The sequence below is a fragment of the Calypte anna genome, chromosome 8 (genome assembly GCF_003957555.1).
Source record: "Calypte anna isolate BGI_N300 chromosome 8, bCalAnn1_v1.p, whole genome shotgun sequence".
NCBI classification, from domain to species: Eukaryota; Metazoa; Chordata; class Aves; order Apodiformes; family Trochilidae; genus Calypte; species Calypte anna.
This window is the reverse complement of record NC_044254.1, coordinates 27,701,868-27,722,450: the sequence shown is the minus strand read 5'-3', so window position 1 is coordinate 27,722,450 and position 20,583 is coordinate 27,701,868. Positions and strand designations below refer to the sequence as shown.

At 38.7% G+C, this 20,583-nt stretch overlaps 1 protein-coding gene across 13 annotated transcripts in view; it reads right to left on the bottom strand.

Moving 5' to 3' along the window:
- Nucleotides 1-20,583, bottom strand: part of FGGY (FGGY carbohydrate kinase domain containing) — a 298,819-nt gene that overhangs the window by 28,386 nt on the left and 249,850 nt on the right. For all 13 annotated transcript variants that reach the window (XM_030455591.1, XM_030455592.1, XM_030455587.1 and 10 more), the window contains 5 exons: nt 15,915-16,022; nt 12,618-12,679; nt 7,747-7,894; nt 6,008-6,082; nt 2,289-2,409 (listed from right to left, as the gene is read on the bottom strand). In XM_030455591.1, coding sequence (XP_030311451.1) covers nt 2,289-2,409; nt 6,008-6,082; nt 7,747-7,894; nt 12,618-12,679; nt 15,915-16,022 — 514 coding nt within the window. The remainder of the gene's footprint in view (nt 1-2,288; nt 2,410-6,007; nt 6,083-7,746; nt 7,895-12,617; nt 12,680-15,914; nt 16,023-20,583) is intronic.

Genomic DNA, 20,583 nt, shown 5'->3' with positions numbered 1-20,583 from the left:
CTGCTCCCGAGAGCCAACTCTAAGATCAGAAGGAGCTGAAATTTGGAGGAAGACCTAAAGTGAGCCATGGAGAACTCCTACAGGGGAAAAGGCAAACACACACTTTACAAAATGAGAAATTAAATTATTATTACAAGAAACGACTACTGATACAAAATAAATTCACCTTACACCCCAAGGAGCAGTCCCAGCATGTCAATCGTGCACTGATCCATCAGTGCAAAGCTCCTTACAACCATTTTTGAGTGACATAAAGGTACCACAGTGGCCTTTAAGCCATTTCTTCCTACAGTTAGCACAGGCAACGTGATGGGGACAGAGGGTGGATACAGTGAGACGTTGCTGTTTGATTTCTAGAACAACAATGAGCAGCAAACCAGGGTAACTGCAGCATCCCTTACATTTCTCTTGACAAACAAATCTGCCTTTGAAGCATCAGTGTAAGACCTGTCACCTGAACATTCCTCCAGATGGTCTCAAGACCTGGGTCAACTTTGGAGAAAAAATCTAAAACTCAAGCTTAGAGCTACACAGCTCTTTGCCAGGCACTGAAGCAGTAAGCAATTTTCAGTGTGCTCTAAAATTTACTGCACATTTCCTGCATCATCAGAATGAATACAGAATTCTTACTGGGCAAACAAAAAAAAGATCAAGATACTTTTTAAGTGGCCTGCGAAATTATCTATTGGATGTCTGCATGGCTGAGTCATGGGCATTTGCAGCTAACAATAATATATTCAGGTTTTTTTCTTTTTGGGAAAGAATGGGGGATTGATCCTGGAATGTGAGTTATTTTATCTGATAGGCTCTAATGAGTTCAACACAACTGAGAGCATTTCAGTTAGATGAACTCTGACACCCCTTGTCAGTCACTGATTCTACAAATGGGGGAGAACTCCAGACTGCAAAAAGGCCTTTTTGTACTGAATTGTACTTGGCCATTAGTTACAGTCAAAGAACTGCTGATTACATTTTAATCAGAATACCTTTTCACAGATCTTTTCTTGTACACGTTGTGAACCAGCATCCCAACTCTACACATAGCTGACATTCACCTAAAACTCTCCAGTTCTCTAAGGAAAGGACAACATCATTTTTCACAAACAGAAACCATCACTTTGATTAAAATTTATCCAGTAATTTTTAAAGTAAATGGGCATTATGTTTTTTGCTTCTTCGTTTCTGTCTTCATTTCAGGTAAGTATATAAAGCATATTTTCATTTTCCCTCCTGCATCAAGGTTATAAAGTGGAGTTGGATGTTAGAGCAAGTCAGATCTCTAGACCAGATGCTCCAAATCTGAGCCTTAGACTTTATTCTGTCAGCTCAACTGGTCTTAATTTGAAATATACCCAAAACACATTGAAGTCTCTGAAGTCCTCTACACATAATTTTGTTATTTTTTCCACATTTTTTCAAGTCCATTCAACTGACTCACAGGTGTGCTAAGATATACAACACACACAGGCTAAAGGGAGACCAAAGATACCATGTAAGTCTGAGACCTCCTCTTGTAAGAACTACATACCCAGGGCCTTCCACACATCTGGAATTCTACAAAATCAAAAGTAATATCATGCATGAGGCAAGATCCAGCAGTGGTACTGTATCCAGGATCCTCTAAATTGTATCAGTGATACAGACTTGGAAGTAATTCAGAAAAGAAATGTTGTATATAATGGATATAATGTCTAGCACGAGCAGGAAATGTCAGGAGAAGTCCAACAGAAGGATGACAATAACAGAGGTTTCAGTACAATGTAGCTTATGCAAACCATGCTCACAAAATGTGCTGGGCTTTATGCTCATCTAATCAACTTATTATTTATCCTCACCTAATTAACTTACTGTAATCTGAAAGGAACAATTTCTATAGCACGTTTTGGGTAATTTTTTGAAACCTAATAGTGAGAAACATCTCTGACATGTAATCTGTACGTACTGCTTTTTAAAATTCCATACAAAGTTTTCATACTTATTCTATCACACCTTCCTTAAAAACCTGTAAGTGTTAGATCTGCAGATTGGAAATCATGCTGGAAGTTTCTGTCTTTTAACAATATGAAGTACTGAGCTTTGTTTGCACTGCATCTCTCTGTGTTATTCAAAAGACTTTAAATTTCAGGAAATCCAGTCTTGCAGGAAGTAACATTTCATTACATGCTTTTTAGCCAACCAGCAAAATACAGTTCTATATAAAGAAAGTATTTATTTATCCAAAGACAAAGTATTTAACCACCTAAAATAAAGTAGTTTGCAGGCCTTTCCCCACACTTCCTCCAACTTACCAGTAATGTCAGCATGCATCTGCACAAAGAGAGGGTTTTTGCTCAGCCCACCGCACAGAAACAGCGTTTTGATATCATGCCCTGCAGCCTGCATAGTTTCCAAAATATGTCTTGTTCCTAACTTCATAAAGGGGAGGGGGAAAAAAAAGACAAAAAAACACAAGAAGAGATGAGCACAGGAAAGCAGCCTGAGGAACACATCTGAAAGCACAATTTGCTAAAAGGAATGAGACTACTAACTGTCCCTACCAGTACCTCGAGGGCTGGGAACAGACCTGCAGGGGTACAGCCTCTGCTTTGCTTCCAGCCTGTAACAAGAATCATAACTAGGAACTGGAAAAATCAAAGAATTAGGATGCACACAGAGACAGCATAATGCAATCAACATCCTAGGGTTGGCTGAAAGACTGACAAACCAGTACACAGCAGCACAGGGAAATAGGGGAAATCCTATCAAGGGTGAAGACAGGGATTCTGAGAAGATGCAGCAATGGTCACCAGGAAATATTGAGGGCACTGATAAGCAGGTGTTTGTGACCAAGCACACAAGAGCATGCAATACATTCCCAAACTCAGAACTCAAATCTACAAGGCAAAGACATCCCCATGAAAAACTTCTAGCTACTTTTATATCAGCATCTGAACATCACTCTCAGTAAAGAGGTTTCAATTCTGAAGGCAAATAGCAAAACAGAAAAAAAGGAGTAAATCAAACCCTGAGTTTTCTGTCTTTTCAGCAAAAAGGAAAGCCTGAAGAATTTTGTACTGGCTTAAGTATTTCTCTTGGCCTTTGCCCTATGCAAAATAAAATGTTCCATTTCATGTCTGGATTAACTGAAACATCGAAAATGTAGGCATATTTTTTAACTTTTCTGCTACAGTCTCCATTCTAAGAAACTCAAATTAGAACAGCTCTGTGAATGATGAAAGCAAATGCTTTGCCATTAAAAAAAAAATCTTTTCTCTTTTTGTTTGCTTTGCTTGCCTCCAACTACTCTCTGAAGCTCAACCTTTTCCCACTTTCCTCTTGCAAGCACATTTTCCATTTCTTTGACAAAACATTTGTTCAGAAATAATTCCCAGCTCTTTATTATACCTTGGAAGTTAATTTTGAAGCTCAGACTTGACAAAATTCCAAATTCAAGCCAAAAATCTCACCCAAACAGACTCTTGCTAGGCCAATTTGTCTTTAAAACACAACCTGATCAAAGTTTTCACGAACCGTCACTGAAGTCCTCTTTATGCTGCGCTACAAGTTCATTAAGATGTCTGCAGCCTGCAATAAACACCTCTTCAAGTAAAAGCTACTGAAAATTGAAGCTAGCTGAGTTTCATCAGACTGGAGACATTCACTATGAATGACTGGCACCATCCTGGGTAGGCCTTCAAATGTATTTTGGCTTCTCGGGCAAGCGGTTATGAGGAACTTCAGGAGCCGCAACACCAGCTGACTAAATCCATCGCTTCCCTATTGACACAGAGGGCTGATTTCCAAATCACACAGCCACAGTTTTAATTATGGAAAAATAAGCTGCTCTAAAAAGAGTCTGTCTCCTCAGAAAGGGCTTGATGGCCACAATTATATCTCTGATCATGTTCTCATGGGTCTAACTGTTGCATCGCGTTTTGCAATGAATATTTAAAAGGATATTCTCTTTCCCTACTTCTGAAATTCAAATTTATTAACAACTTCTCTCACAACATACACATGTCAAAGACCCTGAGAAAGAACATGCTGTGAAAATGATTTTGTGTTTACCTGCCTGGAAAATTGTATTCACATAGCAATTTAAATTAAAACCAGACTTATTTCACTGTGGGTGGGGGGGAACTAATTTAATCCTGGATTGGTGAAAATGCAAATTGAGGGGCTTCAAATGCAAATTTTATATAAAAAGAAAAAAAGCCTCTCCCGCTGAAAAGAAAACCAGAGATTAACATTCTGTGGGTAGGCCCACACTTTTTACAAGATTCTTACTTAGGTTTAAAGTCTATCTTGCATCCATTGAAGACAGCAAATGGCACAGGACTGGGGCTGTCCTAAACAAGAACTGTTTCCTTCAACAAAAGGGAAGCTAAAATTGGGAATGATGGAGTATGGGAAAAAAATAAATTTCCTAGGTATTGCATTAGCAGTCAGTAAATATATCAAGTCAAATCCAAGTCTAGACTGTCTTCTTTCTAGTCACTCTTTCAACAGTTTCTAAGAAAAAGCAAATTTGTATTAACTTGCAATGAAAACTATTGCATGGGCCTTTCTAGTGAAGCTCATGATCAGTGCAATTTTAGGTACTGAAAAGATATGCAGATGCTGAATTTAGTTGTATCTTATAATAAAATTTGGAGTTGTGTCATATAATGAGATAATAGGTGACTTTCCCAGGATTTCCAGCAGAGAACATTTCCACTTCGTTAGCAGGATATAATAAGGGAGCACCTGTTCCATACTGCAAAGTTTCTTTCAGGGGGCAGTATCAGTTGCTAGCATTATTTAAACTCTCCTAGACATTCTTATTTAAATGGTGGGATTATACCAAAGCATCAGGTATAACCAAGCTACATTCATCTTAAAAAGGATCAAAACTCACAACAATGAATTCCAGGCTGGGGTTAAGTTCTTGTTATTTGCTGAAGTGGGAGGGTTGACACATAAGATGTATAATTCACAGTAAATTTACAGCAGCAGCCGCCCACCCTCTATATCCCAGATGGCTGACCCAGCCTAGCAAAGTTGTTGTTTAACCAGTAGAGGAGTTTGGAAGTTTTCCAACTGAACAGAGCTTGGTCAGGAAAACTCCCCAGTTCATCAAACTGTTAATATTTTGCAAAAACCCTTCAAGTTCAATAAACTTATTTTTAAAAAATTAAAAAGCCAAACTAAAAAAAAGATGTCAAAGGAATGCAGATTTTGGTCACCAAATACTCAAGGAGAGTATGCCCCATTGGATTATACCCTGCACCAGGGTCTCCAAACCAATTCTTTGACTCAGGTTTTCACTTCAAAACAGAACTTCTTGTGAACTGGAAATTCCAGGTTCCGATGAAAATTAGGGAAGGAACAAAACCATTCCAGTAAAATCACCCAACTCTGCATGTTAGCAAACATTGAGGACATTTCATAAAGGCAGCCCCTCTGCCTGCTTTTAGAGAAACACAGCTACACGAGGCAACTTCTTCCCCTGCAGCAGGGAAACCAAGGCAGAAATGAGATCTGGTCTGTTGGGTCTGTGGTGTTATGAACTGACCCACTCAGCCTTGCTGCAGTACAGAGTTCTGAGTCATTTCACAGGCAAGCAGGAGAAATCCATGGATTTAGGAGCAATCTGGAGCTGAGGTATTTTAGGGGAGTGCAAGTTCTTTCATACAATTGCCAAAGGTTTTTGTTTATCTCCCACTCTCTCAGCTTCCCTCTGGACAGCCCCTGCTGTTAACACTGCCCCATATAGCATCAGCCTCACGTCTGCACTAGAGGCAAAATCTCCATGTACAGAACTGCCATAAGGAGAGCACTTTTTAGGGGAACCTTTTCTCCACAGCCTGTCTGTTACCCTACAGTAGGGAGCAGTCACCAGTGTAGGTAAACAGCATCTTGCTCCTTTAAGAAGTCCATTAAGTGAATTCATCTATTATTAGAAATCTGTTTAGCAGAAGGCAGTGATCACTCTGCCACAGAACATGAGACAATTAATTTATTCTTTTATGCACTTAAAATGGCTTACAGCAATGGCTTGAATCGTGGCCAAGTAGATAAGGGCAAGTTCATCCAGACCCCGAGATAATGTCAGTCCAACAACCTGTGCAAGGATCAAAAAAAAAAAAAAAAGGTATAAATCCAGCCAAAGTACAGCACTATTATTTTCTATGGTTTCTTGTTGTAACAAGTTTTAAGTACTAATTCTAAGCCCTGCTTTTGTGAGCTGTACACATAATGTTATGTTAAACATGTTATTCCTGATCTGGGGAAAAACCACATAAATTGTTCTTGCCCTTGCAAAGAAATAAAGAACAAACAAGATGTTGTATGGGATTAGAGATAGATTAACTCTGACAGTTTTATGTCATGACTCAGATACTGCTCGTGAATGTATTTAATGTAATAATATGAAAATGCTATTACATAAAAATAACTTTTTAAAAGCATTTCTCCCCCTCCCTTCCAAGCACCCTAACACTTAAGCAGAATTAATAATTAAAGGCTATATCTTAACCTCCTTTACTCTGATATAAATCAATACTGCACTGTAGTTACTCTGGATTAATATCAGGACAGGCAAGACCTGAATGCAGCCATAATTGTGGCAAAAAAATGTGTTATTACCAATATTTGCATACAGCTGTCTTAGCAAGGAATTTTTGATTCTGCTGCAGCATGTAATTCCTTCATAAAATAATACATATATATTGTTAGGACCCAATAATATAAAAGACATTGATTTTTTTTCTTGATGTTTCTCTCATTTGTGGTTTAAAATGTGTTGCAGTGCTTACATCCACCCTCTCCCATTTCAGCCTTGAATAATGCAGATTTGGGTGCTGGGGAGTAGCTTGAGCTGCTCCTTTGGAGGAGGATACACTATTTTGAAGCAAATTTTTCAATGGGTTTTGTTGTTGGGTTCTTCTGCAGATATTTTGATATCATTAAATTACAGCATTCTGATATTCTTGTTACAGAGCTGCAAAGTAACATCCTGGCTTGTAACCTAATGAATTTACCACCATGAAGGTCAGTAAAGAGAAATACCCAAACATTTAAAGATGGGATGAAAATCTCCCCAGCAGAGGTTCTCTGGTGCTGCTCTTTCTGCTCCCACACTGTAATGCTCTGAAAATTTCTTTTTTTCAATCCCTTCAAGTTCCAGAAGTAGCAAATTTAAAACCACAAGACAGAATGAGATCAGGTTAACTTTTGAACAAAGAAGTATGAAGAAGCATGGTTAAACATTTCCAACATTAAGAGCATTTTTAACAACAGCCAAAGGAGCTTTTCAATTCCTACTGAAATTTGCTACCCAGCAACTCTAGTAGAGCACATTTACTGAACGTGTATGTGTATAAAACAAGCAATCTCTCCTCATAATATTTCATTCCTTTCCCAGATAGCCATACCCAAATTCGTGTTGAAATTCACTGCAACAGATGCAAAATTTGGTAGCCAGGTGAGTTAACAACAGCATGTGCTGCCAGTCAGTGCTTGAAATGGGATAGTGGGACACACACAGCACTCCTCAGATTTTTAGAAAATAAGCATGGCTGCAGTGATACCTCAACTACAATCAGCTCTGGGTTTCTACAGAAACATCAGCACACTTCAAAATGCAGCAAGAAACCCAAATCCCATGGGATGGTTTACATAGCTAAGGAGGAGCATGCTCAAAATTGAAGTTTTGTTGTTTGCTTTTTTTTTTTTTTTCTTTTTTACCCTGTATTGACCTTTTTGCAAAGACAGGCTGTTACTTACCATGCCCTTTAGTGTCAGATCTGTTAAGGGAGATCTGTTACCATGGAAATCTGGCCAAACATGAAAATCAACAGTGAGGAAACCCACAGGCAAAGATTTCTTAATCAGATCCAGGTGACTGTTCAAGTATGTATATATACTGTGAGCACTAGAATAAAAACAAGTTGGAAAAAGAGTGGGGGAGGTTATTCATCAAACATAAAACATTTGTACTACCATCAAATGCAGAAGCCCCATCAAAGAATGCCAAATCCCAAATTTCACCCAAAGGGAGAGAAAGGCAAAAGACAATGCTTGCCAAGGCCATGGCATTGCTGGGGGTGTCTGTCTGGATGTCCCTGCCACCTGAATTCCTCCATTTCACAGGAAAAGGAGCAATAATGGCAGTTCAAGATCTTGAGTTTGTACATTGACTCCATCAGTCCCTAGATGAGCCAGAACTGTTTGATATTTTGGGGGCTGATGATGCTTGTCTCTAACAGAAAGGTGCTGACAACGTGGAAGAGAAAGCTACAGAAAAGAAAGCTGAGCAAGGGCAATAAGAAGGATTCCAGACAGAAAGAAAAACCAAATTCCTTTGTACATGTTTAAAAATTTCTCTGATTTATCAACAGAATTCAGCTGTTGATAAACTTACAGCTTTCTTTTTTTAAATCATAATTATTTCAGTGTGTTATGATGAAAATGCAGCAGAAAGGGTGGAGGAGAGAAAGTAAGTGGCTGCTATTTTAGGGAGGAGCTGAACATGGGCCTAAATATGATTGTATCTATGTTCAGATACTACACCCAGATCCACACTATCCAACAGATTTTTTCCTGGACCAAGAGTAATCTTAGGACTAACAATGAATTCTTCAGTGCTTTGGCTTGCAATGACTCCAGTGACATTCCATTTAAAAAATGTTGCAATTATGCTCAGAATATTTTTTCAAATGCTCCTCCTATCATCAACAAATTCATATAATTTTTTCAGTTCCTCAGAAACTCCAAGTGGGGCTTTTAATTCTAGACATGTGGGTCAATAATAGCATCTAACCCTAATTACAATTGATTAGTCATTGTCTCATCCACTGTAGACCCAAACAGTGATATTCATTTAGCCTCTACATGTATATTCAATCATGCACTAATGAGATCCCTAAGGGAATTTGGCATATGCTTTACTAGTTTGACTTCTGACCTGCTAGCAGCTGTATATTTATACTTTGCATTCAACCATACAGCTGCATGTTTTTTCAATTATACCTTACCATGTGTATGCTATCAGAGGATATCATTCAAAGTGAAGTACACTTGGAAGATATTAAAATAACTAATTCACATCATTATTCACGTTCTTTAAAATGTACTTTATGTGTCTTCCTGGACCTAAATTACGCTAATTTTGAGGTCACATTCATTTTTTCCCCCTTGTTGTAAAAGTGCCCCTGTTTTCTACATCCCTAAAGACTGTGCTATAAGCAGTACATGCTAAGGACAAAGTCTTTTTATTTCCAGGCTAAATCATGGCTTGACTGCTGGGAAGGAAAAGAAAGGAAAGCTGCACTCAGCCACAGACCTCCCAAACATCCCAGTTTTTATCTGTTCTTCATCCTGCTTAATTACTCTTGCAAGGATTGGCCACTGGTGCAGCTCTGACAGAACACAAGGACTGTACAAAAGGGGCTGAAGCTCAGCCAAATATGCTTAAGATCCCCATAACCTTGAAATTACAGAGGTGTTCCCCATATTTTTTTTTTTCTACATATAGATATGGGTGCTGGGCACTACATTTGCAGTGAATGACTGGCAAAACCCTTTAAATACTTGCCAGTTGCAGTTTCTGCCATGGAGTTTGTACCTGTACACCAGTACACATGGCATCACACCATCAGCTCTCTGGAGCTTTTCCTATTCAGTTTTATCAGAAGGCAACAGTAGGAGCTGGATCTGACTTGAGCACAAGCTATTGCTATTAAAAAGGAACTCTGTTGCCAGTTTGCCCAGGGTTATGTTCTTATTAGAGACTTAACTTCAGAAAGCAATAAAAGGTTGGATTTAATCATTCAGGAATCCTGGAAGATGCCAGCAGGTATCTTTCAGAAAAAAAAATCTAAAGCTTTTAGATTTCTAAAACTAAAAGGTTCTAAAGCATCTGGGGCTACAGACAACTGTTAAATATTATTATGGTCTGCTCAGAAGATCCCAAAATTGCTGGTAGACAATGTGTGTGTCACTTTACCACTTTTTTTTCAGGAGCCATCTCTTTAGATGGGGAAAATGGCATAGAGAACTGAAGGAAGGGAAATTCCATCCTAAAATGTAGCACTTCACAAAGCACAAAAGGGTATATAATCTTTGCTGTCAAACAGTTACATGCTTTTTACCTCCACAAGATTAGAAACTGTGATTCCAGGAAACAGTTTTAAAGCATAAATTATCATATTTTTTCAGGTTTTTATTTCCAACTCTAGCCTACACTATATAGGATTTTAGGTATTGGTGATGGCCAGATCTCAGACCTACACCATATAGAGACTGAAAACCCAAAGTGCCACATACACAGCAACTTCTGCAGCTTCCTGCCCTGCATGAAAAACCCCAAGGTTTGTTGCTCAGAGTACACCAATTAGTAAGACCAAATTCTAAATATACAGCTGTTCAGAAAATCCTCATGTAATTCAACCCTCTCCTCTTCCAGTAATAGAAGGGAGAAGAAAACATAGGAATAGCACCAGGAGTGCTGCAAAAGACTGGACTTCAGCACAAGTGGTCAGCAGGAGCTGGTCTCTGGCAAGTCTGTCTAAGCCACTTGCACCCTAACAAGTTACCACAAATCCCTGAAATGGTGATAAATGCAGCTTGAAAACTCTTGCTTCTGGATAAGTAAAGGAACAGAAGTCTGCACAGGGAAGCTTCCAGGATCAGCTGCTCAGCAGGCACTTTGCCATTGCCATCCCTACTGACGAGCAGTGTTGGGAGGCTGGGAGGAAGGACAGACAGGTTTTGGTGACAGGCAGGAGCAGTAAGAGGCAGGGATTTCTGACCTCAGATGTTTTTTAATGATCCAGCCATGCATGTGCTTTCTGTCACTACAAAACCCACCTAACTCTCCCCCTGTTGCACCCAGCAAGGGAAGTAAAGGTAACTGCACAGGGAATGACAAAATTGTCAGTTTGTTTTCTTTTCATGAGATATTGCAATGGATGAATGGATAAAAATTCCTTCACCCAAAAAGAAAATATACAAAACAAAATAACCAGATTCTCAGAAATATTCTGCTGAGATATCCAGACAAACAGCTTATCATCAACCCCCTAAACAAGAAAATATGTTCTTATTAAGTATTTAATTTAGGAATTAATAAGAGACTTATTTACTAAATTTATGGCTACCCAAACATTTCATTAGGAGAGTAATATCTGTAAAATCATAAAAATATTTCATCATAAAAATACCAAAATAACAAAACATTATCATCCTTTTAATAAAACATTGTAACCTTTTTTATCAACACTAGCCTCCAGTTTACTAACAGCAGGAGGCTCAAATGCAAAGTTATAACACTATACACCCAGATAACACGGAGTTCCCTTCCAGATTTTCTGTATTTAGTGTCCTATTCACATCACAATCCAAGCTTTTTGTGAAATTAGCTGGAGTCAGTCAGTTCACTATCAGACCTAGTATGGACAAGTTGGCCATTGTATAATCATTTTTCCAATACAAAACCCAAAAAGAACAAACTAATTGTGTGTTTTATGTTTCTGCTTCGTATGGGGGCACCAGAAAAATGGCCTGAAAGCCAACATTTTGAAAATAAGCCCAGATCCAAACATACACAGATGCATTTATTGCCTGATTTCCTTTTTTAAAAGAACAACAAAAAGAATTCTAGGAAGCATGAATCTATTTCATACTGAATGCAGTCCAATACATTTCTGGGAATCCTGGTCAAGTTCTTAACAAACAAGTTAGACACTGGGCTCTACAAAGCATGGAAGGGTCATCCAGAGAAATCAGGTAACTTCATTCCCCCAGGGATGGCTGAAAATAACTGTATAACTGCATGCACTCAATGCATCTGGACTGACCTTTGCCTGTTTGACCAGAATGATAAATTGGAGATAAAATGCCAAGTTTGTTGTTTTTTTTCTTTAACACGAGGATGAAAAAGAAATTAAAAGAGAACAAAATTTTCATCCACTTTGCCTAACTGTTCAGCTAGATCTCTCTGGAAGTGATGTGAACCATCTCAAAAGGAATCCAAGTCAAAATAGCTTGAGAAAGTCCAGATCTGACAGTGTCTGGACTGTCTTCATCCACTTCTAAAGCAGACCAAACTAAAATTCCACCTCACACGCAGCCTCCTGCTCATAGAATCCTGCATTTACCTCCAATTCACTCCTACACCTTAAGTTTTGTGTGAAAATTCATCCTGGTTTTCTCTGTTCTATCTGCACTGCCATGCAGGAGTTATTCTTTCAGTGGCTATGCCTTCCTTTAGATGACTGTTCCAAAAATACAGAATAATGCATTCCTAATTAAGCTATACCTCCTCCTTGGAGCTTAATAGTTTCACCTACAAATTAAGACACATCATCAGCCAAAGGCATAAAATGTCAGCTGAGCAGGGCTGATGCTATGGTGTCAAGAAATAACCTGGGCTGGACAGAAAAGAAGTTGAAGAGCAGAAAATGAATATCACAACTTAGATAAGCCAAAAGTATCTGCATGGAGTTTGAAGCTTTCACCTTTGGCCATCACCTGACAAGACTTTAGGAATACTTCCAACTCACTATCAGACTGTTAATTTCCATTTCAGGATAAGGATACAGCAGGGTATCATCAGTTCTAAGGCAGTTATGTGATAAAGAAATAAGAACAGTGACCTGGCTGCAGCTTTTGACTGTAATTCTGGGAAGGCAACATGGCCTCGGACCACGTGATCTATCTGAAAAAGAGGAAAGCAACATTTTATTAACTATTTCATCTTAAAAATTTAGTCCTAGAAAAAGGTAATGCACTGTCATAACTTTGAAGAGACAAGAGCTTCTAAACTACTCATGAGGTGTTAAGTCCTAGTGAAGCCAATGTCAAACCTCACACTGACATTACAGGCTTCAGGATTTGCCTTTAAATCCATTAAGAAAAAACCCAAACAAATAAACAAAACACAAAAAACCAACATTGCACCAAAACAGGACAAAATGCTGAGCACACAGTTAGAAGAGCAAGCTTAAAAGATGACTTTGTTCCTGTTCAATACTACCTGAGTCCACATCCTCTAGTCTCTCCCATTCTCTTGCCTGCATTCCCTCACTGGAATTCTACCAGGAGCATCTTCTTGGCCCAAATCCTCACACCTCTCTATCTCACAGTGTTCTCATGGAACTCAAGGTGTGCTGTCATCCTGGTTGATGCTCCATATGTTCGTTGCAGGAAACAAAATGTATAGCCTGGCAAGCAATTATTGTTATAAAAAAAGATCAATATGGGCTCTGTCTATACTAAAAGCATAAATCATCTGGTCCTTTCACTTCACAGTGGCTACCATAATTCACAAAACAAAGTATCAGGTAGAATAATGTGGACTTTAAAGACAATAATTCATCAGATTTTGTGGTCTCTTGATAATATCCCATCACACCTGACAGTAAAACCTAAAGAGGCAAAACTAGAGCTACCCAAGAGCACTGAATAAATTTTGCAATACCTAATGGCAGCAAACCACATCAGGTTTTTAACTTTCAGCAGCATCAGTCTAGTCCTTAAGCAGTGTAAAGAAATATGTAGTGAAGCAAACATATCTGAACATAGCAAGGAAAAGAACCTGCTCCTGTTCTTTCTGAGATTTGCATCAAAACCAAAACTCAAACACGAGTGCATTAGCAACAAAACTCAGGCCTGAATTGTGCAATGATGAACAATCTCTTTAGAACAGAGGAGGAGCTTGTGAATTCAGAAATAAATCTACAAATAAGTATGATATATGCTTATGTTCTATGAAAATACTTCAGGCAAACAATCATGAAGCTGTCCATTTCAATGCCCTTAATTCATGATGTGGCCATGTGAGGGTTGCATTTTGAAACCCTTTTCTGCTATTCTTTATTTTCTAATGATGTCATGCCATCCTTTGTCTCTGTTGTGCAATATCTTCCTATGAATTTTGAAAATCCAGTACAAAAGCCCATCTAATAGACAAATAAGGGTTTTTCCAAACAAGCCAAGTTCTTAATTCTCCATTTAGACTATATCTGACGCAGTTCTTAAAATCCACCAGACTTTTTTCTGCAGCTGTATCAATAAAAAATTAATTAGAGATTTGAAATGGAAGATGTATCAGATTTACTTTTAAGAAGTTGAACAGACTGTTCAAATTTCATTTTAAAAATTCACCTTTGGGCACAGATCAAACAATGAAAAGAATCCCAAAACATGCCTAATTTTTCATTTTCAGAAAGCATGAACACTGAGAAAGTTAAAAGAGAAAACAGCTTTAAAGTTACAAAGATAATGAATGCAACTTATCCTCCACACTAGTGAGCACACAACCTGTTTCCCCTATGGCTCCCAATGTGTTTTCTGTACATAAAACCCAAGAAAACCACATTAGATATTCTAAGAGTTTTTTAATAAGACATCTTCTCTAGTACACCTAACACTATTTAGAGCTGACTTTTGCTATAGGTCCTAACAAGACTGTGTATTTTTTTCAAGCAATTTTTTTAATGACTCAGGAACAACTTGTTCTCTGGTACTAGAATGGAAAGGATTTTAAATCATTTTTCTGAAATGCCCCAACTCTCATGGTACATTTTAAGTGTGGAACCCCCTTGAGCCAGCCAACAGAAACTGATTTGCTGTATCCTCTTTAGAGCTTGGTGAAGTTTCTTCACCTGCTTTGGATTAAGCGCAGACACTACTCCTCTCAAGAGTGTTGGTACAAAGAAATGCACAAGATTTGCCATTCTCCTTTAGTTCTAGCTCTGTCTTTGACCTGGAAAATTTGCACACACAATATTTGCACACTCAGTGCTTTAGCCATGAGGCTGAGCATGGGCTGGAGATGGGACATACACATACAGAGGAATGTCAGATTCATGGGGCCAAGGAAGTGAGCACAGGAGTGAACAGCACTCACCACTTAGGGTGTGTGTGGGCTTCCTGATCCAGCATCATTTCTGTTCCTCCTTCAGGGACTCTACTACAGAATCCATAAATGCAGTGATGCCCAAATCTCCTGCTCTCTGGACACACAGCTGGACCACCAGGCTGTTAAAAGGTGGATGATGCTAGGTCTGAGTAACAAAGGAACTACACCTGCAATCTGTGAAATACCAAACCCACCTGTAGGTTTTGAGAGCTTCCAGAGGGTACCCACTGAACTAGGCCACCTCCTGGAGTTCCTCAAGAGGAGCTCAGCACCTCCACCCTAAGGACAGTATTTCTATGGATTGAGCAGGAAGGCACACGGGGAGCTTTAGAAGATTCCAGGGGTAAGCATCCACTAAGGTCTTGCTGACACTTCTGGACTCAAGCTTGAATAGTGGTTTATACACACAGCTTTTCTTTACATTTAAAATCAGAGTTTTAGTTCTGATGGCCTTTCTGTAGCCAGAAAATTCATTTTTAGAGAATCCAGCCTTGTTTTAATTTTAATCAACACATTAATGTAGTTTGACTCTCTGCACTCAAGGAAAGAACTGAGGTGACAATTTATGGAGTATCTATTTAGGCAGGATAACATGTGAATATATTACTATTATCTCCACACAACACATCTTTCATTTATGCCATAAATTAATTAAATTATTTAAATTAATTACATTATTTCAGTTATTCTATATAACACAATATGTATCATTTTCTTTATCTCAAAGTCTATCTCAGCCTCCTGCTAAAGACTGAAAGCCTATTTGCCTGTAAAAGAATAACAACAATCATCACCATCATCATAAATGGAAGACATGCCATGCTCTGCCTCATATATAATCTCCTAGCAGCCTACACATGAACAATTTGTAAATGACACAACAATCAACTAATTGTTTACTGCTTTCAGCAGCATGCTATCTCCTATGATCCTAAGGAGGTGTTTTGGCTGAACTGACAGTGATGCTGCCCCAAATGACAGCAGTTATGGCAGTCTTCCCATCGTGGACTCTGTGTCTCCAAACACTTACCAGTCTTCCTGTAGCACTTTGACCTCCCTCATTCAACCACAATCCAGGAATCATTGCAGAGAAATAAGGTCCCCAAACACCAGGCACAAAAATGGGCGTTTCACTGACCTGGAAAAGCAACAGAAATGGAGAGTTGGATACAACACTCTGCTTTACTGTCATCAGAAAATACAGCCAATGTAATCAGCAACCAGTGTTCATGGAGCACTTGTCCTGTATGTTTTCAGATTTAGAATTATGAGGAAATCCTGATGACAGAGGACAGTGAGGTCCCCGAGATCTGCTATCAGCTCCTGAGGCTTGCAGTGGAACCCCAAACTCCAGTGCTTTCAAAGCACTGTCAGGGGAGTTAAGACCCTCAAGCAGAAGCTGCAAACCTGGGTTGGGCAAAAAGGGATTTGTGTTAATAAACAGGAAACATTTGCCTGCATAAACATTAAATTCTGCCTCTTATTTAAGTTTAGCTGTAGACATGCCACTCCTTCCTTCACATCAGTAAACCCATTCATCGAGGCAGATATTTAAGCACCACCTTCCAGAAACTGAAGAGAACTGTAGTCTACCACTTGCATACAAATGTACCACCCACACATACAGTGCTGCCCTGCTCCTGTGCAATATTTCAGTGGTTAGACCACTCAGGATGTGGGAGACACTGGTTCATTTCCTTTCTCTGCTTCAGAAGATGCAAATTACTACTTTTTAAGGGTGCAGGGCATTTTCCTTCCTCTTGTAAAGCTCTTCCACTATCAATAGACTTGATAGACTTTCTAGACTTCCTTTCTGGTCCAGAAAGAAGGCATAAGGAGGTACACTATCAAGTGTAGCATGTAAGGCAATGCTTGCAATGCTGGAACAGCAAAAAATAAAGTCCTAGTCAATGGAATGATGCTTTTTTCTCTTTAGATCTACCTCCTCATTACCAAAATCTATACCTAGTAAAGAATGCTTGAGGTTTGCTATCGATTCCAGTAGCACCCATATTCACATCAAAATAGTTTTGAGAAGGAGTAATTTACAATTCAGGTCTGTTCCTGTTAAACTTGATTCACATTCTCCCTATATTTAAACAGGCCAAACTTTTAAGGCAGTTTATGCTAGCAACTAGGGAATATGCTCCAAGATGCAGTTTACTGGCAGTTGTGCATCACACATGTTTAGTAAATACAGCAGCAGGGAGGGTTCTGCACAAACAATAGTCTGCACAAGCCATAAACTTGCATTACAGCTGATTCTTGTCATGAAGTTAAGCAAGGAAACAAAACAACAAAAACTGGTTTCTCAAAAGACATCACTACAGCTTCAAGCAATCTGATTTCTCTTAGGAACACATCTAACAAACACAAGAAGCTTTCTCAGTTGTCCCCTATCAGCTTCAGTGCTCTGACTTCCACTCAAGATGTATGTGTGCACATGTGGCTGGGTGTCTGCGTAAGATTTTGGCTGGCTAAAGCCATTAAAGGGCAAGAATAGCTGCACCAAATTTAAAAAGGCATTTATGACTCCAAGTGGACGAGGCTACGTCAAAAACATTGCAAAGCCATTTGGTTTTGTTTTGTTTTCTTTTAAAACTACAAATTAATACAGCTTTGAGTTTTCAACACCTCTGTGGAGTAAGCCTTTTTTCCCCCCGATTTCAATAACAAAATGAAGTGCAACAGAAAGCAAATCCTAAAATAAGATGATTTTTAGACTAATTCCACATCACCAACTTTACTGAGAACACAGCAAAAGGTCAAAATTCCTGGTTAGTGTCTGCTCTGAACCAGTGATGGAAGTATGCCAAGAACCCAAGCATCCTTCTCTCAGTCCCACCCTATGGCTGTGGACAACACGTGTCTTTCTACAGGGGGGAGGGAACATTTAGGGCAGAAAGAGCCTGGGTTTTTCAAGCCTAATGTGAAAATATTTTCAATTCAATCAGCTTTGGAGAATTCTGTACTCTACTGTGATTTCTGAAGGAAGAATCCAGCTACACCAGGTGCATCAAGCTTATAATCCAACTGCTATGTAGTCTGAAGAAACCAAAGTCTAAGGATAGGTACCATGATGCTTTGTGAAGTCACAGTAATTTCTGAACATTGAGGAGGACAATGTAGTTAAACAAAACAAACAAAAAAAACACTAGAAAAATCTTTCTTGTGTCTTTAGTCCACAACTTACCAAATTGTCCTATAACACACTAAAAAGGTTTAGATTGATTAGAAACATGAACTCTCCCTGAAGCCAGTACTTCTGGACTAGCATTTTGGACATCTGCAGGAATTTGCCAGGACAGGGTATTTCTCTGCTGGCTCTTCTCAAATTACACTGAGACTTTCCTATCATCTTCCTACTGAGGTACTGTCTGTACACATTCTAGCAAACTTTCAACACATAAACAGAGCAAGAGAGAGCTGTGTAGCACCACACTGCTGAGCACAGGTTAGAATTTTTTTCTTCTGTGGAGACTTTTAACTGAAGAACATTGGCTGTCAAGATGGGCTTGACTGGTGTCACATATGGCATTATGAGATTCCCTATTTCCTCTTTTCACTTATATTCACATTTTGCAAACTCTGGATTTTGATGCATGTGGAAGGTGAGAAAATTGAGAAATAACATCCTCCCCAAAACAGACACCCGACCTTTGAGAATCCACAGGGTGAACATTCTTCCCCAGATATATGCATAAGAAATAGCAAATGGTTTCCATTTCCCCTCCTTGAAATAATTTGGCCAATGCTTAAGTTTTTCAAGCCACGCCACAGCTGGCATTTTGTATTTTTGTAATAAAAAATCTAAATTCTCTTTGAGTATACATACCACCCAGCCCCACTAAAACACATGACTACACACAAGGGTAAGGTTGGAGTGCAAATAGTGCAAAGTTTGCCACAGAACCCAGAAGATAAGCAGGATTTGCCAGACCCGGAGCTATTTTTGTTACACTAATACCATGTCCTTTTCATAGCTATTGCCTTCAGATGATATAGGAGGATCAATGTGGTTTCATTATTTTTTTTTCTTTTAATGAGCTTAAGAAAATCCTTAATCTTTTTAGTGGAAAAACAACATCTGTTTTAGATTTATGGGCAATTGATTTTTATTTTTAAAGCAAATAAGAGATGTCATCCTTCTTTGAAAGTTAAAATATGGATTCAAAGCAAGCCTCAGATTTTCTGCCTTCTATTTAGCTTAAATTCCTCCTGTGACACACTCCTATTGGGAGGCACATTCACGTTTGTTGTTCTTCACACACAGTGAAATTGAAACACAAAGAGGATATCCTGTGTTACACATGAGAATGATCTCTGCACAACAATTATTGCAGCTGGAATTTGAAGACAGGAGAAGAACTGGAAGCTATACACAGTTTGAGTCACAAGCAGCATCTAAAGGAATATTTTAGTGGAAAATGTTCACATGGAGACTACAGCCCTCATTCTTGGCAATGATTCCTTACAGTAGTCTGATACTTGGACAAGCAATCCCACCTCACCTGTGGATGGGGAAGAATAATTTTGTGCAGGAAAAGTGTCACCTTTGTATGTCCCCACAACACACCATTCCTACTTGCTCAGTTCACCATTTCAGATGAGATGAGCATTAAGCAGTTCCAAAATTCCTGCTCATTTAATGGGAAAAAGATTTTAACATGTTCTGAAAGGGAGAAAAAGGCAAAAAAAGTTCTATTTGGGAGGATTTAACCTCAGTGTGTGCCTTATAAAAGATCATACTAATATGTAAGATATGTAAACATTATAGAGCAATCAGAAACAAATGAAATGATGAATTCAATTTAACAATATTCAGCTGTGGTGCAAGTGCCAGAAGGCACTTTTTGTTATGAATAGATCATTTGGATGAATTACAGACCAGATTTCAACCCTGGCGTGTGCTAGGAAAATCAATGTCAAACTATCTAAGATCAGAAGGTATCAGCAGCACATCTGGCAGCTCAGGGAAAGGAAAACTGTATTTCAAAATTATAATGCTAAATAGAACTAAGCTAAATGACCAAAAGATCTGTTAAATGGCACTAATATGAGACCTGTAATGGATTTAATTTAGATTAGCCCTTCCCACTTGCCTCTCCCTTTAAAACAACAACAAGCAAGAAAAAATCCACCTCTAATGTAAAAGTCTATGTAAAAAAAAAGCACTGTTTACCACTTGCAGGTTAACTCACAGCCCATCTAGAATAGCCATAACCATCCAGTACACACTTGTGTTTCCACCTCAGTTTTATATAAATGTTACAGCAATCAGAGATAAGATAAAATAAACCAGGCCTCACTGATGAGAGTAATTTTATGGAAGCATAAGTTTCAGCAGAATTTTCTTTCTTAGTTGATACCATCTGTTGATGGTGGGGACTTAGACAATTGCTTTCCAATAACAGTACTGGAGAATTTGGCTAATATCTGAAAAGTATATCTTTATATTCATGGGGTTCACTGCTATACATTCTTTTTTCCCCATTTTCCTTTCTGCTTCCCAATATTGGGCCTCAGATATCTGAAAGAATTCTAGTATCACTCTCAGACACCCTATTTACCTGCAGTATACAAAAGAGAGAGCAAATCAAATTTCAGCAGCACAATTCTTGACTTGCATTCCCTTACATGAAAGCAAAATTAAGCCTTCATTCCACTGTCACAACATTTTTGGAGTAATCATTTGCTAA